Raw genomic sequence first — 15248 nt, 5'->3', positions numbered from 1 at the left:
GTTCCTATATTCACTAACATGTGGCACAGGAAGTAATCCTGAGATTACTACCTTTGAGGCCCTGCTTTTTAATTTAGCTCCTAACTCCTTAAATTCATCTTGCAGGACCTCATCCCTTTTTCTACCTATGTCGTTGGTACCGACCTGTACCACGACCCCTGGCTGTTCACCCTCCCCCTTCAGAATGTCCTGTAGCCGCTCCAAGACATCCTTGACCCGAGCACCAGGGAGGCAACATACCATTCTGGAGTCTTGTTTGTGGTCACAGCAACACCTGTCTGTTCCTTTTACAATTGAATCTCCTATCACTATGGCTCTCCCAGTCTTTTCCTCCCCTGCTATGCAGCAGAGCCATCCGTGGTGCCATGAGCTTGGTTGTTGCTGCTTTCCCCTGGGAGGTCATCCCCCCAACAGTATTCAAAGTGATATATCTGTTTGACAGGGTAATGGCCACAAGGGACTCCTACACTACCTCCCTGCGCCGACTACTCCGCCTGGTGGTCACCCATCCCTTTTCTGCCTGTGTAGCCATTACCTGCGGTGTGACCACCTCGCTAAATACGCTATCCACGATGTCCTCAGCATCACGGATGCTCCACAGTGAATCCACATGCAGCTCCCCACACACACACTCACAGACAAAAATACAGAAATTCTCACTGCAGAGGTTGTTACAAAAAAAGACAAAAAAGGAATACTTTGGCCAAATACTTGCTCATTCATGAAGGAAAAAGAGAAGATATTGAAGGAAGTCAGTTGTCCCATTTGATCTGGCATCCGGGTATACTGAGACGGGTCACTGGGATCTTTTCTAAATCAGTTCTTTTCAGGCGGCGTTGAGAATTAATCTGGCAAGTTTTTCCAGCTTCTCAGGAGTGCTGCAGCACCAGGGAGTTTAGCTCTCCCACACTGAATCTTTGCAGGGTTTCTTCAAAGAGGTAGAGAAAGAGGTGAACTGGATGTTTTTTCCTTGGCAAGTTAATCTCCAACTGTCTTCAAAACAGTTCACACCCCAATTGAACTGAAAAAAAATCCAAACCCCAAACAGAAAGTCAACATCCTGACCTCCATAAACCTTGACATGTTGCTTCTCTGTAAGCATCTTCCCCAAGTCACCAAGTTTTCTGTTGTTTATTAAGCTAAAAGCAAAGATTTCCAGCAAATGTTGTTTTCAAACAACATCTTAGTGTCCTTTCAGTCAAGAACCAAACAAAGCATTTATGAAATCTTCAGCCTTCCAATGAATCCACCTCCACAATTTAAATGACTCCTCAAAAAATGCTTAACAAAAAATATGGAAGCATCTTCATAACACTTGATATTTTGTATTGCCCAAATATCCTTGGTGCAATCTTTGTAGTATGTCTAGTCTCAGGACTCTCGGAATGACCAATCTCTTGTCTTAGCTGAGTAAATTATCAACTACATTGAGATATCCTCTCAGTTCATGCTACTATCTGAGAATGGGATTATGGGGCATGTATGCTGGCCATCCTTTGACACAGTATTCCCTGACCTGAGCGCATTCTTCAGCAGATTTCTGTGCATCTTTGATTTTGTTCAGTCGCTGAGTTGTTGCTGGTAGGTTTATGGTTGTTGTCGATGTCAAAGTTTCTACCTGTTCAATAAGGGATGCATTACCTTTTTTAAGTCTTGTCACTGGGTTATGGGACATCTACTGTGATCTGCTGCTTTCCTGGAACATATTCTGTCTTTGTATCAAACCTCATCATCCTCAGTCTGAATTGTTGTACTCATGGAGGCATTTTTGCTAACACCTTCGAATTTAAGAGAGTCACCAAAAATTTGTAGTCTGTCTCTATCTTGAAGTGAAGACCAAGAACACAATCTGCAAGCCCATGTAACTACTCATGCTTCTTTTTCTATCACTGCATATCTTTTTCAGTCTCTGTCAGTGAACAGGATGCGCAGTAAACTGGTCTGCGCTTTCCATCCATCTGTATCTGAAAGAGTACAGCTCCCAGTCCTGTAGAAGATGCATCTGCAGCAATGATGATGGGAAGATCTGGATCATCGTGAGCTAACACATCAGGTGATATTAGGATCTTTTGGGATTTTCTCCAAAGATCTCTGTTGTGCTTCCTCGCAGCACCATGTATTGTCCTTTTGCAACAGTTGATGTCGTGGCTCATTGACTACAGCTAGGTTGGGCAGAAACTTTCCAACTTGTGCCCGTGAATCTGTGTAGCTCAGTTGTGTTCCTAGGAGCTGGAAACTCATTGACTGTTCTTGTCTTCTGTGAATCAACTCTGACACCAGATCAGTCAACTGCGAGAATTCACATTTGTTACTGAAGGTAAGTCCTGCTTTCTCTACGCATTGCAGCATTGCTCTCACTCCAGTGTCATATTCTGTATGAGTGAATCCATGGATCAGGATATCATCCATATGACATACGACGCCATTCTGTCCTTCTAGAATGCTTGGCATTGTCCTCTGGAAGATTTCAGGAGCTAATGTGATACCAAAGGGTAATCTGGTGAAACAAAACCTTCCAAATGGGGTAATGAAGGTTGTGAGCAACGTAGACTCTTCATCAAGGGGTAGTTGCCAAAAAACACTATTTGGATCTAGCTTCATGAAAATTGAACTCTTCCCCAATTTAGCTAAGCTCTCATCTACGGACAACATAGGATGATCTTCGTGTTCAACTGTTTTGTTGAGCTGTGTAAGATCAACACGAATTCTAATAGATCCATGTTGTTTTGGCACCTGAACCATCCCTGAGCATCAGCTTGTAGGCTCTGTCACAGGTGAAGTAACTCCTTGCTTCATCATAAGAGTCTATTTCCTTCTTTACTTTTGGCAAGAATGGGTGAGGAACTTTTCTGGGTGTAAACAGGCACACTGGCTTTGCTTCAAGCAGTAGGGTTATATGGTATGCTGTCTTGAGCTTCCCTAGTCCTGTGAACAGCTGTGGGAATTCAGCCCTAAAGTTTCTGGGCTGATCTCTGCTTTCCAGTTCCTCTACTTCGGAAATCAGGTGCAAGTCAGAGCATGCTTTCCTGATTAAAAGTGAACAATTCTGATTTTGAATCACATACAATGTTTCTGTGATTTATTTTTCTCGGTATTGGAGGGTTGCCTTTAGTTTTCTTATGACTTTGATTTCTATCCCTCTTGGCCTGTATAATTTTCTGTCTGATGGCTGAGGATTGTTCCTATCTAACCACGGTTCGGCATCAGAAAGAACCCAAACTGCTGCTCCAGTGTCTAACTGAAAGTGCGTCTTGTTTCCCTCTACAAGGATCTCTGCACTCCAGCAACTACTGCTTGGTTCCTGGATCTCTCCCAGGAAAGGTATCTCAACATCGTGAATATCCTCTACTTTGCTGATCTTGCTCCCTTTCGAAAGTTTCCCTTTATGTATGTTCTGTACTGGCTCTTTGCTACGGCACACTGCCTTGAAGTGGCACATCTTCCCACACAATGCATTCAGCCTCTTTGATGGGACAGTTTTCCCGCCTGTGCCTGTCTCAGCCATACCTATTGCAGTTAGCTCTGGCTGCCGATAGACGCTCCTCCTGTCTTCCTTGCTTTTTATCGCCATCTTTCCCTTTCTTATGCCTAACAAACTCAATTGAGTCGGTTGCTTTCCAGATGGGACTCTCCCTGTCAGTTCGGACCACAGATCGATTCTGTTTCTTGACCTCCTCTTGTCTGCTAAGTTGGATTGCCTTTGCTAAGGTTAGCACATCTCTTGACTGCAAATGGTCAGACAAAGTGTTATCAAACACTCCAACAACAATTCTGTCTCTGATCAATTTGTCCTTCAAACCACCATACTCCGTCTTCTGCAAGCTTATGTAGGTTATTTATAAATGCATCAACCTTTCCATTTGACATTGGGTACGTTTGTTAAATTTAGGTCGCTCGACAATGATATTCTTTCTCAAATTTAAATGTGTCTCGAGTGCTTTGAATACTTCATCGTACGTGGCTTTCTCCTTGTCGATACCCTGAGTGCCGAGAATATCATCCGCACTGTCACCCATCACTTATAACAGCGTACTGACCTGCTCACTGCTCGGCTTCACAGCGAGGCCCAGTGTGCAATACCTGGCAAATCTTCAATATCACTTCGGCCATGCCTCAGCTTGATTTAGGCCTGTGGCTTTCTTGATGCCTTCCGGTAAAGGTAGGGACTTTTTGATCATTACTGTTCACCACATTGCCACCATGTAATATTCTCTAATGTTCGTCTAATACTGAATATCTAAAGAGTCCGATAGGTTAAAAGAAACAGGAGCTTTATGAAACATGTCTTCCTGCTATGGTTTACATCTTCCAAGGCTGTACACAAAGGATTCACACATGCAATGTACATCACTTCCTATGATGAGGTAAACAGCGTGAGCAGCATTTTCACTCAGTAACAACCCAATGTCCAGTATAACACATTATACTACAGCAAGCACACTGCCTGTTGTCAGCTGACTGTACTTGGCTGTGGTAAGTCAATGCATCACAAGTCATTGAGTGACCCATGTACTTTACTGGGCTGCTGCTGACGGCAGCCCTAAGTTGAAGGTTGTGAGCTCGAGCTCACTCTGAGAACTTAGCACATGATCTGAACAGAACATTCAGTGCCGTACTGCTGGGAACTATGCAGCAATATAAACGAGGCTGCCCTTCTATCTCAGGAAGCTCGATGATCCACCGAAAGAGGTGTTTCTTTTGCCAAAGTTCAGCCCCGTTCAAACCGGCTTATTGCTTGCTGGTTTGCATATATCTATCCCCATCTAGTGGGGAATGTGTGACTGCCATAAACAAAACCCAAAAATCACCAGGATTTTACCGACTGCAGGGAGACAGGCTCCCTGATGCAGTCCCGTCATTGAGGCACTTTAACAGAAGCAGACAGACTGCCCACTTCAAGGAGGCAGGCAGCCAAGTTCGATAATTAAAGGCCAGTTAGGGGCCATTTTACAGTGCTGTCAGCATTTTGCCAACAGCGGGGGTATCCCCCTCGTCCGCTGCGTGGGTCAGCCTCCAGGACAATGAAGGCGGCCTCCTAGTGGCAGCCCGGGGGTGGAACGTTTAATGGGAAAGGCAGGAAAGGCAGCCCCAACACCTTCCCTGGACGGGTTTCCCCTCTGACATTGGTCCCCAGGAATTTTTTTTTTAGCTACTTCTGATAGGCTTCAGGTCTTCTGCATTCCTCAGGAGTGACCACCTCTCCTGGTTGCATTGCAGAGGCTTCAGAGCTGCCCGGCAACACCAGGTGCCTACCCGCTATCCTTAATTGGACGCAGGCCCACAGGCAGCCAATTAAGAGGCTGCCTCCAGTAAATTTGTCCAGCAGATCCCATTGCCAGCAAGTGCGAGCTCAGGACCCTTTCTTTAACACCAATGTCAGGGTCTGACTCCCCTCGTAAAATTCAGTCCCTCAAAAATTTGAGATCCATAAACCTTTGCTTCACCACAAGATATTTTATTTCTGTCCATTTGTTACTCTAATCTCGGTCCCAGAAAAGAATGGGCAGTAAGGCCTGAAACTAGATGGAAGTCAGTTGTAACTGATTTCAGAGGATTTCCTGGTCTGTAACATCTCATCTTTTTCCAGTTTCTGGGAGTAATGGGCACTAAGTTTAGACTCATTATCTTCCTCTAGTGATTCTGGGACACTATGTGGTTTCACTTCATGTAAATTCTTTTCCAGATCCTGCGTATAATAAGGTCTAAAATCATTGCATTCTTCTAAAGGTAGATGTTTTCCCAGTAATCAGTCCAACAGTTTAGTTTCTCATGGATATTCTTCCCTCTATGGTTCACTGTTCCCTTGCTTTCTCCTAACAATTCTGTTATTTTAATGATGATAAAGCTTATGGAAAACTGTGAAAACTTTACAAATAACATCAAATATCACCATTGGGATTTAGTTCTCTAGGTCTATTTATTTTAAGTGTTGGGGGAAACTACGGTAGGTATTGCAGCATGTTCTGAATTTCTCAGTCTGAGAATGTGTGTGTATGTCTCAACTCATTGTTTTCCTGCTGTTTCAGAAACTAGAAGACACTGTATTGAACCCAGAGGCGAGTGGAGAGGATAAAAGTCTGACGGTGCGTGGAGAAGGGGAGGGTGCTACACTAACTCCAGTCCCAGCTCGAATCCGAGAGATAGTTACCAAAAATCTAAGTGAGGAAAGGATGGAAGGTTAGTGAAAGGCTCAAAGTGGAAAACATAACACAAAGGAATGGAATGATGAATACAATGTCTGTGTCATCATGTAAATGGAGAGTAAGACTTTAGTTCGACAAGGACCACTGCTTCTGCATCCTGTAGCTTTTGCACTGCCCTATTGCAGGGGTTCTCAACCTTTTTGCTTCTGAGGTTTCCCTCTCACATTAGAAAAATTGTGTGAATTCCCTGCTAACACAATCAGTAATTTTTTTTGTATAAAAATTCGTTATACAATTTAACACATGTGTTTATTAATATTTTTGTTTCACACTTCCTGTGAAATTTGTTGCTGTTGCTGAGAAACATTTCTGCCAAGATTTGGAGGTATCTTTGACAAACACACATGCACGTTATGATCAATAATCATCCTTGCATGGGACTTTGCTTTCATTGATGCCATTGATGAAAATCCAGCTTCGCATAAGTAGGTTGTGCTAAATGGGACCAACATTTTCAGTGCTGCAGAAGAAGTGGTGCTGTATTCACCAGAGTATTAACAACAACATTTTCAGTGCTGCAGAAGAAGTGGTGTTGTATTCACCAGAGTATTAACAACAACATTTTCAGTGCTGCAGAAGATGTGATGCTGTATTCACCAGAGTATTAACAACAACATTTACAGTGCTGCAGAAGATGTGATGCTGTATTCACCAGAGTATTAACAACAACATTTACAGTGCTGCAGAAGATGTGGTGCTGTATTCACCAGAGTATTAACAACAACATTTACAGTGCTGCAGAAGATGTGGTGCTGTATTCACCAAAGTATTAACAACAACATTTTCAGTGCTGCAGAAGAAGTGGTGTTGTATTCACCAAAGTATTAACAACAACATTTTCAGTGCTGCAGAAGAAGTGGTGTTGTATTCACCAGAGTATTAACAACAACATTTTCAGTGCTGCAGAAGAAGTGGTGTTGTATTCACCAAAGTATTAACAACAACATTTTCAGTGCTACAGAAGATGTGGTGCTGTATTCACCAGAGTATTAACAACAACATTTACAGTGCTGCAGAAGAAGTGGTGTTGTATTCACCAGAGTATTAACAACAATAGAGGTTTACAAAGTTATAAGCAGCATGGACAGAGTGGATAGTCAGAAGCTTTTTTCCCAGGGTGGAAGAGTCAGTTACTAGGGGAAATAGGTTTAAGGTGAGAGGGGCAAAGTTTAGAGGGGATGTGAGAGGCAAGTTCTTTACACAGAGGGTGGTGAGTGCCTGGAACTTGTTGCCGGGGGAGGTGGTGGAGGCAGGAACCATAGAGACGTTTAAGAGGCATCTTGACAAATACATGAATAGGATGGTAATAGAGGGATACGGACCCCGGAAGTGCAGAAGGTTTTAGTTTAGGCAGGCATCAAGATCGGCGCACGCTTGGAGGGCCGAATGGCCTGTTCCTCTGCTGTACTGTTCTTTGTTCTTCTTTGTTCTAACAACATTCACAGTGCTACAGAAGAAGTGGTGCTGTATTCACCAGAGTATTAACAACAACATTTTCAGTGCTGCAGAAGAAATGGTGTTGTATTCACCAGAGTATTAACAACAACATTTTCAGTGCTGCAGAAGAAGTGGTGCTGTATTCACCAGAGTATTAACAACAACATTTACAGTGCTGCAGAAGAAATAGTGTTGTATTCACCAGAGTATTAACAACAACATTTACAGTGCTGCAGAAGAAATGGTGTTGTATTCACCAGAGTATTAACAACAACATTTTCAGTGCTGCAGAAGAAGTGGTGTTGTATTCACCAGAGTATTAACAACAACATTTTCAGTGCTGCAGAAGAAATGGTGTTGTATTCACCAGAGTATTAACAACAACATTTTCAGTGCTGCAGAAGAAGTGGTGTTGTATTCACCAGAGTATTAACAACAACATTTTCAGTGCTGCAGAAGAAGTGGTACTGTATTCACCAGAGTATTAACAACAACATTTTCAGTGCTGCAGAAGAAGTGGTGTTGTATTCACCAGAGTATTAACAACAACATTTACAGTGCTGCAGAAAAAGTGGTGTTGTATTCACCAGAGTATTAACAACAATAGAGGTTTACAAAGTTATAAGCAGCATGGACAGAGTGGATAGTCAGAAGCTTTTTTCCCAGGGTGGAAGAGTCAGTTACTAGGGAAAATAGGTTTAAGGTGAGAGGGGCAAAGTTTAGAGGGGATGTGAGAGGCAAGTTCTTTACACAGAGGGTGGTGAGTGCCTGGAACTTGTTGCCGGGGGAGGTGGTGGAGGCAGGAACCATAGAGACGTTTAAGAGGCATCTTGACAAATACATGAATAGGATGGTAATAGAGGGATACGGACCCCGGAAGTGCAGAAGGTTTTAGTTTAGGCAGGCATCAAGATCGGCGCACGCTTGGAGGGCCGAATGGCCTGTTCCTGTGCTGTACTGTTCTTTGTTCTTCTTTGTTCTAACAACATTCACAGTGCTACAGAAGAAGTGGTGCTGTATTCACCAGAGTATTAACAACAACATTTTCAGTGCTGCAGAAGATGTGGTGTTGTATTCACCAGAGTATTAACAACAACATTTTCAGTGCTGCAGAAGAAGTGGTGTTGTATTCACCAGAGTATTAACAACAACATTTTCAGTGCTGCAAAGATGTGGTGCTGTATTCACCAGAGTATTAACAACAACATTTTCAGTGCTGCAGAAGAAATGGTGTTGTATTCACCAGAGTATTAACAACAACATTTTCAGTGCTGCAGAAGAAATGGTGTTGTATTCACCAGAGTATTAACAACAACATTTTCAGTGCTGCAGAAGAAGTGGTGTTGTATTCACCAGAGTATTAACAACAACATTTTCAGTGCTGCAGAAAAATGGTGTTGTATTCACCAGAGTATTAACAACAACATTTTCAGTGCTGCAGAAGAAATGGTGTTGTATTCACCAGAGTATTAACAACAACATTTTCAGTGCTGCAGAAGATGTGGTGTTGTATTCACCAGAGTATTAACAACAACATTTTCAGTGCTGCAGAAGAAGTGGTGTTGTATTCACCAGAGTATTAACAACAACATTTACAGTGCTGCAGAAGAAATGGTGTTGTATTCACCAGAGTATTAACAACAACATTTTCAGTGCTGCAGAAGAAGTGGTGTTGTATTCACCAGAGTATTAACAACAACATTTTCAGTGCTGCAGAAGAAATGGTGTTGTATTCACCAGAGTATTAACAACAACATTTTCAGTGCTGCAGAAGATGTGGTGCTGTATTCACCAGAGTATTAACAACAACATTTTCAGTGCTGCAGAAGAAATGGTGTTGTATTCACCAGAGTATTAACAACAACATTTTCAGTGCTGCAGAAGAAGTGGTGTTGTATTCACCAGAGTATTAACAACAACATTTTCAGTGCTGCAAAGATGTGGTGCTGTATTCACCAGAGTATTAACAACAACATGTTCAGTGCTGCAGAAGATGTGGCGCTGTATTCACCAGAGTATTAACAACAACATTTACAGTGCCGCAGAAGAAGTGGTGTTGTATTCACCAGAGTATTAACAACAAAATTCACAGTGCTACAGATGAAGTGGTGCTGTATTCACCAGAGTATTAACAACAACATTTACAGTGCTGCAGAAGATGTGGTGCTGTATTCACCAGAGTATTAACAACAACATTTACAGTGCCGCAGAAGAAGTGGTGTTGTATTCACCAAAGTATTAACAACAACATTTTCAGTGCTACAGAAGATGTTGTGCTGTATTCACCAGAGTATTAACAACAACATTTACAGTGCTGCAGAAAAAGTGGTGTTGTATTCACCAGAGTATTAACAACAATAGAGGTTTACAAAGTTATAAGCAGCATGGACAGAGTGGATAGTCAGAAGCTTTTTTCCCAGGGTGGAAGAGTCAGTTACTAGGGGAAATAGGTTTAAGGTGAGAGGGGAAAAGTTTAGAGGGGATGTGAGAGGCAAGTTCTTTACACAGAGGGTGGTGAGTGCCTGGAACTTGTTGCCGGGGGAGGTGGTGGAGGCAGGAACCATAGAGACGTTTAAGAGGCATCTTGACAAATACATGAATAGGATGGTAATAGAGGGATACGGACCCCGGAAGTGCAGAAGGTTTTAGTTTAGGCAGGCATCAAGATCGGCGCACGCTTGGAGGGCCGAATGGCCTGTTCCTGTGCTGTACTGTTCTTTGTTCTTCTTTGTTCTAACAACATTCACAGTGCTACAGAAGAAGTGGTGCTGTATTCACCAGAGTATTAACAACAACATTTTCAGTGCTGCAGAAGATGTGGTGTTGTATTCACCAGAGTATTAACAACAACATTTTCAGTGCTGCAGAAGAAGTGGTGTTGTATTCACCAGAGTATTAACAACAACATTTACAGTGCTGCAGAAGAAATGGTGTTGTATTCACCAGAGTATTAACAACAACATTTTCAGTGCTGCAGAAGAAGTGGTGTTGTATTCACCAGAGTATTAACAACAACATTTTCAGTGCTGCAAAGATGTGGTGCTGTATTCACCAGAGTATTAACAACAACATTTTCAGTGCTGCAGAAGAAATGGTGTTGTATTCACCAGAGTATTAACAACAACATTTTCAGTGCTGCAGAAGAAATGGTGTTGTATTCACCAGAGTATTAACAACAACATTTTCAGTGCTGCAGAAGAAGTGGTGTTGTATTCACCAGAGTATTAACAACAACATTTTCAGTGCTGCAGAAAAATGGTGTTGTATTCACCAGAGTATTAACAACAACATTTTCAGTGCTGCAGAAGAAATGGTGTTGTATTCACCAGAGTATTAACAACAACATTTTCAGTGCTGCAGAAGATGTGGTGTTGTATTCACCAGAGTATTAACAACAACATTTTCAGTGCTGCAGAAGAAGTGGTGTTGTATTCACCAGAGTATTAACAACAACATTTACAGTGCTGCAGAAGAAATGGTGTTGTATTCACCAGAGTATTAACAACAACATTTTCAGTGCTGCAGAAGAAGTGGTGTTGTATTCACCAGAGTATTAACAACAACATTTTCAGTGCTGCAGAAGAAATGGTGTTGTATTCACCAGAGTATTAACAACAACATTTTCAGTGCTGCAGAAGAAATGGTGTTGTATTCACCAGAGTATTAACAACAACATTTTCAGTGCTGCAGAAGAAGTGGTGTTGTATTCACCAGAGTATTAACAACAACATTTACAGTGCTGCAGATGAAGTGGTGCTGTATTCACCAGAGTATTAACAACAACATTTTCAGTGCTACAGATGAAGTGGTGCTGTATTCACCAGAGTATTAACAACAACATTCACAGTGCTACAGATGAAGTGGTGCTGTATTCACCAGAGTATTAACAACAACATTTACAGTGCTGCAGATGAAGTGGTGCTGTATTCACCAGAGTATTAACAACAACATTTTCAGTGCTGCAGAAGATGTGGTGTTGTATTCACCAGAGTATTAACAACAACATTTTCAGTGCTGCAGAAGATGTGGTGTTGTATTCACCAGAGTATTAACAACAACATTTTCAGTGCTGCAAAAGATGTGGTGTTGTATTCACCAGAGTATTAACAACAACATTTTCAGTGCTGCAAAGATGTGGTGCTGTATTCACCAGAGTATTAACAACAACATTTTCAGTCCAGCAGAAGATGTGGTGTTGTATTCACCAGAGTATTAACAACAACATTTTCAGTGCTGCAGAACATGTGGTGTTGTATTCACCAGAGTATTAACAACAACATTTTCAGTGCTGCAGAAGATGTGGTGCTGTATTCACCAGAGTATTAACAACAACATTTTCAGTGCTGCAGAAAAAGTGGTGTTGTATTCACCAAAGTATTAACAACAACATTTTCAGTGCTGCAGAAGATGTGGTGTTGTATTCACCAGAGTATTAACAACAACATTTTCAGTGCTGCAGAAGATGTGGTGCTGTATTCACCAGAGTATTAACAACAAAATTCACAGTGCTACAGATGAAGTGGTGCTGTATTCACCAGAGTATTAACAACAACATTTACAGTGCTGCAGATGAAGTGGTGCTGTATTCACCAGAGTATTAACAACAACATTTACAGTGCTGCAGATGAAGTGGTGCTGTATTCACCAGAGTATTAACAACAACATTCACAGTGCTGCAGATGAAGTGGTGCTCTATTCACCAGAGTATTAACAACAACATTTTCAGTGCTACAGATGAAGTGGTGCTGTATTCACCAGAGTATTAACAACAACATTCACAGTGCTACAGATGAAGTGGTGCTGTATTCACCAGAGTATTAACAACAACATTTACAGTGCTGCAGATGAAGTGGTGCTGTATTCACCAGAGTATTAACAACAACATTTTCAGTGCTGCAGATGAAGTGGTGCTGTATTCACCAGAGTATTAACAAGAACATTTTCAGTGCTACAGATGAAGTGGTGCTGTATTCACCAGAGTATTAACAACAACATTCACAGTGCTACAGATGAAGTGGTGCTGTATTCACCAGAGTATTAACAACAACATTTACAGTGCTGCAGAAGATGTGGTGTTGTATTCACCAGAGTATTAACAACAACATTTTCAGTGCTGCAGAAGAAGTGGTGTTGTATTCACCAGAGTATTAACAACAACATTTACAGTGCTGCAGAAGAAATGGTGTTGTATTCACCAGAGTATTAACAACAACATTTTCAGTGCTGCAGAAGAAGTGGTGTTGTATTCACCAGAGTATTAACAACAACATTTTCAGTGCTGCAGAAGAAATGGTGTTGTATTCACCAGAGTATTAACAACAACATTTTCAGTGCTGCAGAAGATGTGGTGCTGTATTCACCAGAGTATTAACAACAACATTTTCAGTGCTGCAGAAGAAATGGTGTTGTATTCACCAGAGTATTAACAACAACATTTTCAGTGCTGCAGAAGAAGTGGTGTTGTATTCACCAGAGTATTAACAACAACATTTTCAGTGCTGCAAAGATGTGGTGCTGTATTCACCAGAGTATTAACAACAACATGTTCAGTGCTGCAGAAGATGTGGTGCTGTATTCACCAGAGTATTAACAACAACATTTACAGTGCCGCAGAAGAAGTGGTGTTGTATTCACCAGAGTATTAACAACAAAATTCACACTGCTACAGATGAAGTGGTGCTGTATTCACCAGAGTATTAACAACAACATTTACAGTGCTGCAGAAGATGTGGTGCTGTATTCACCAGAGTATTAACAACAACATTTACAGTGCCGCAGAAGAAGTGGTGTTGTATTCACCAAAGTATTAACAACAACATTTTCAGTGCTGCTGAAGAAGTGGTGTTGTATTCACCAGAGTATTAACAACAACATTTTCAGTGCTGCAGATGAAGTGGTGCTGTATTCACCAGAGTATTAACAAGAACATTTTCAGTGCTGCAGAAGATGTGGTGCTGTATTCACCAGAGTATTAACAACAACATTTTCAGTGCTGCAGAAGATGTGGTGCTGTATTCACCAGAGTATTAACAACAACATTTTCAGTGCTGCAAAGATGTGGTGCTGTATTCACCAGAGTATTAACAACAACATTTTCAGTGCTGCAGAAGATGTGGTGTTGTATTCACCAGAGTATTAACAACAACATTTTCAGTGCTGCAGAAGATGTGGTGCTGTATTCACCAGAGTATTAACAACAACATTTTCAGTGCTGCAGAAGATGTGGTGTTGTATTCACCAGAGTATTAACAACAACATTTTCAGTGCTGCAGAAGATGTGGTGTTGTATTCACCAGAGTATTAACAACAACATTTTCAGTGCTGCAGAAGATGTGGTGCTGTATTCACCAGAGTATTAACAACAACATTTTCAGTGCTGCAAAGATGTGGTGCTGTATTCACCAGAGTATTAACAGCAACATTTTCAGTGCTGCAGAAGATGTGGTGTTGTATTCACCAGAGTATTAACAACAACATTTTCAGTGCTGCAAAGATGTGGTGCTGTATTCACCAGAGTATTAACAACAACATGTTCAGTGCTGCAGAAGATGTGGTGCTGTATTCACCAGAGTATTAACAACAACATTTACAGTGCCGCAGAAGAAGTGGTGTTGTATTCACCAGAGTATTAACAACAAAATTCACAGTGCTACAGATGAAGTGGTGCTGTATTCACCAGAGTATTAACAACAACATTTACAGTGCTGCAGAAGATGTGGTGCTGTATTCACCAGAGTATTAACAACAACATTTACAGTGCCGCAGAAGAAGTGGTGTTGTATTCACCAAAGTATTAACAACAACATTTTCAGTGCTGCAGAAGAAGTGGTGTTGTATTCACCAGAGTATTAACAACAACATTTTCAGTGCTGCAGATGAAGTGGTGCTGTATTCACCAGAGTATTAACAAGAACATTTTCAGTGCTGCAGAAGATGTGGTGCTGTATTCACCAGAGTATTAACAACAACATTTTCAGTGCTGCAGAAGATGTGGTGCTGTATTCACCAGAGTATTAACAACAACATTTTCAGTGCTGCAGAAGATGTGGTGCTGTATTCACCAGAGTATTAACAACAACATTTTCAGTGCTGCAAAGATGTGGTGCTGTATTCACCAGAGTATTAACAGCAACATTTTCAGTGCTGCAGAAGATGTGGTGTTGTATTCACCAGAGTATTAACAACAACATTTTCAGTGCTGCAAAGATGTGGTGCTGTATTCACCAGAGTATTAACAACAACATTTTCAGTGCTGCAAAGATGTGGTGCTGTCTTCACCAGAGTATTAACAACAACATTTTCAGTGCTGCAGAAGATGTGGTGCTGTATTCACCAGAGTATTAACAACAACATTTACAGTGCTACAGATGAAGTGGTGCTGTATTCACCAGAGTATTAACAACAACATTTACAGTGCTGCAGAAGACGTGGTGCTGTATTCACCAGAGTATTAACAACAACATTTACAGTGCCGCAGAAGAAGTGGTGTTGTATTCACCAAAGTATTAACAACAACATTTTCAGTGCTGCAGAAGAAGTGGTGTTGTATTCACCAGAGTATTAACAACAACATTTTCAGTGCTGCAAAGATGTGGTGCTGTATTCACC

General features: G+C 41.5%; 1 protein-coding gene across 2 annotated transcripts in view; it reads left to right on the top strand.

Annotated features, from left to right (window-relative positions):
- crocc2 (ciliary rootlet coiled-coil, rootletin family member 2) overlaps positions 1-15248 on the top strand; it is a 490923-nt gene that overhangs the window by 13514 nt on the left and 462161 nt on the right. The window contains exon 2 of one of the 2 annotated variants that reach the window (XM_068041847.1): positions 6027-6177. In XM_068041847.1, the coding sequence (XP_067897948.1) occupies positions 6027-6177 (151 nt within the window). Of the gene's footprint in view, positions 1-6026; positions 6178-15248 lie in introns of those variants that run through there. The other variant, XM_068041848.1, reaches the window with a different exon arrangement.

Source organism: Heterodontus francisci, chromosome 11 (genome assembly GCF_036365525.1).
Source record: "Heterodontus francisci isolate sHetFra1 chromosome 11, sHetFra1.hap1, whole genome shotgun sequence".
Taxonomy (NCBI): domain Eukaryota; kingdom Metazoa; phylum Chordata; class Chondrichthyes; order Heterodontiformes; family Heterodontidae; genus Heterodontus; species Heterodontus francisci.
This window is presented reverse-complemented; position numbering and strand designations above follow the sequence as displayed.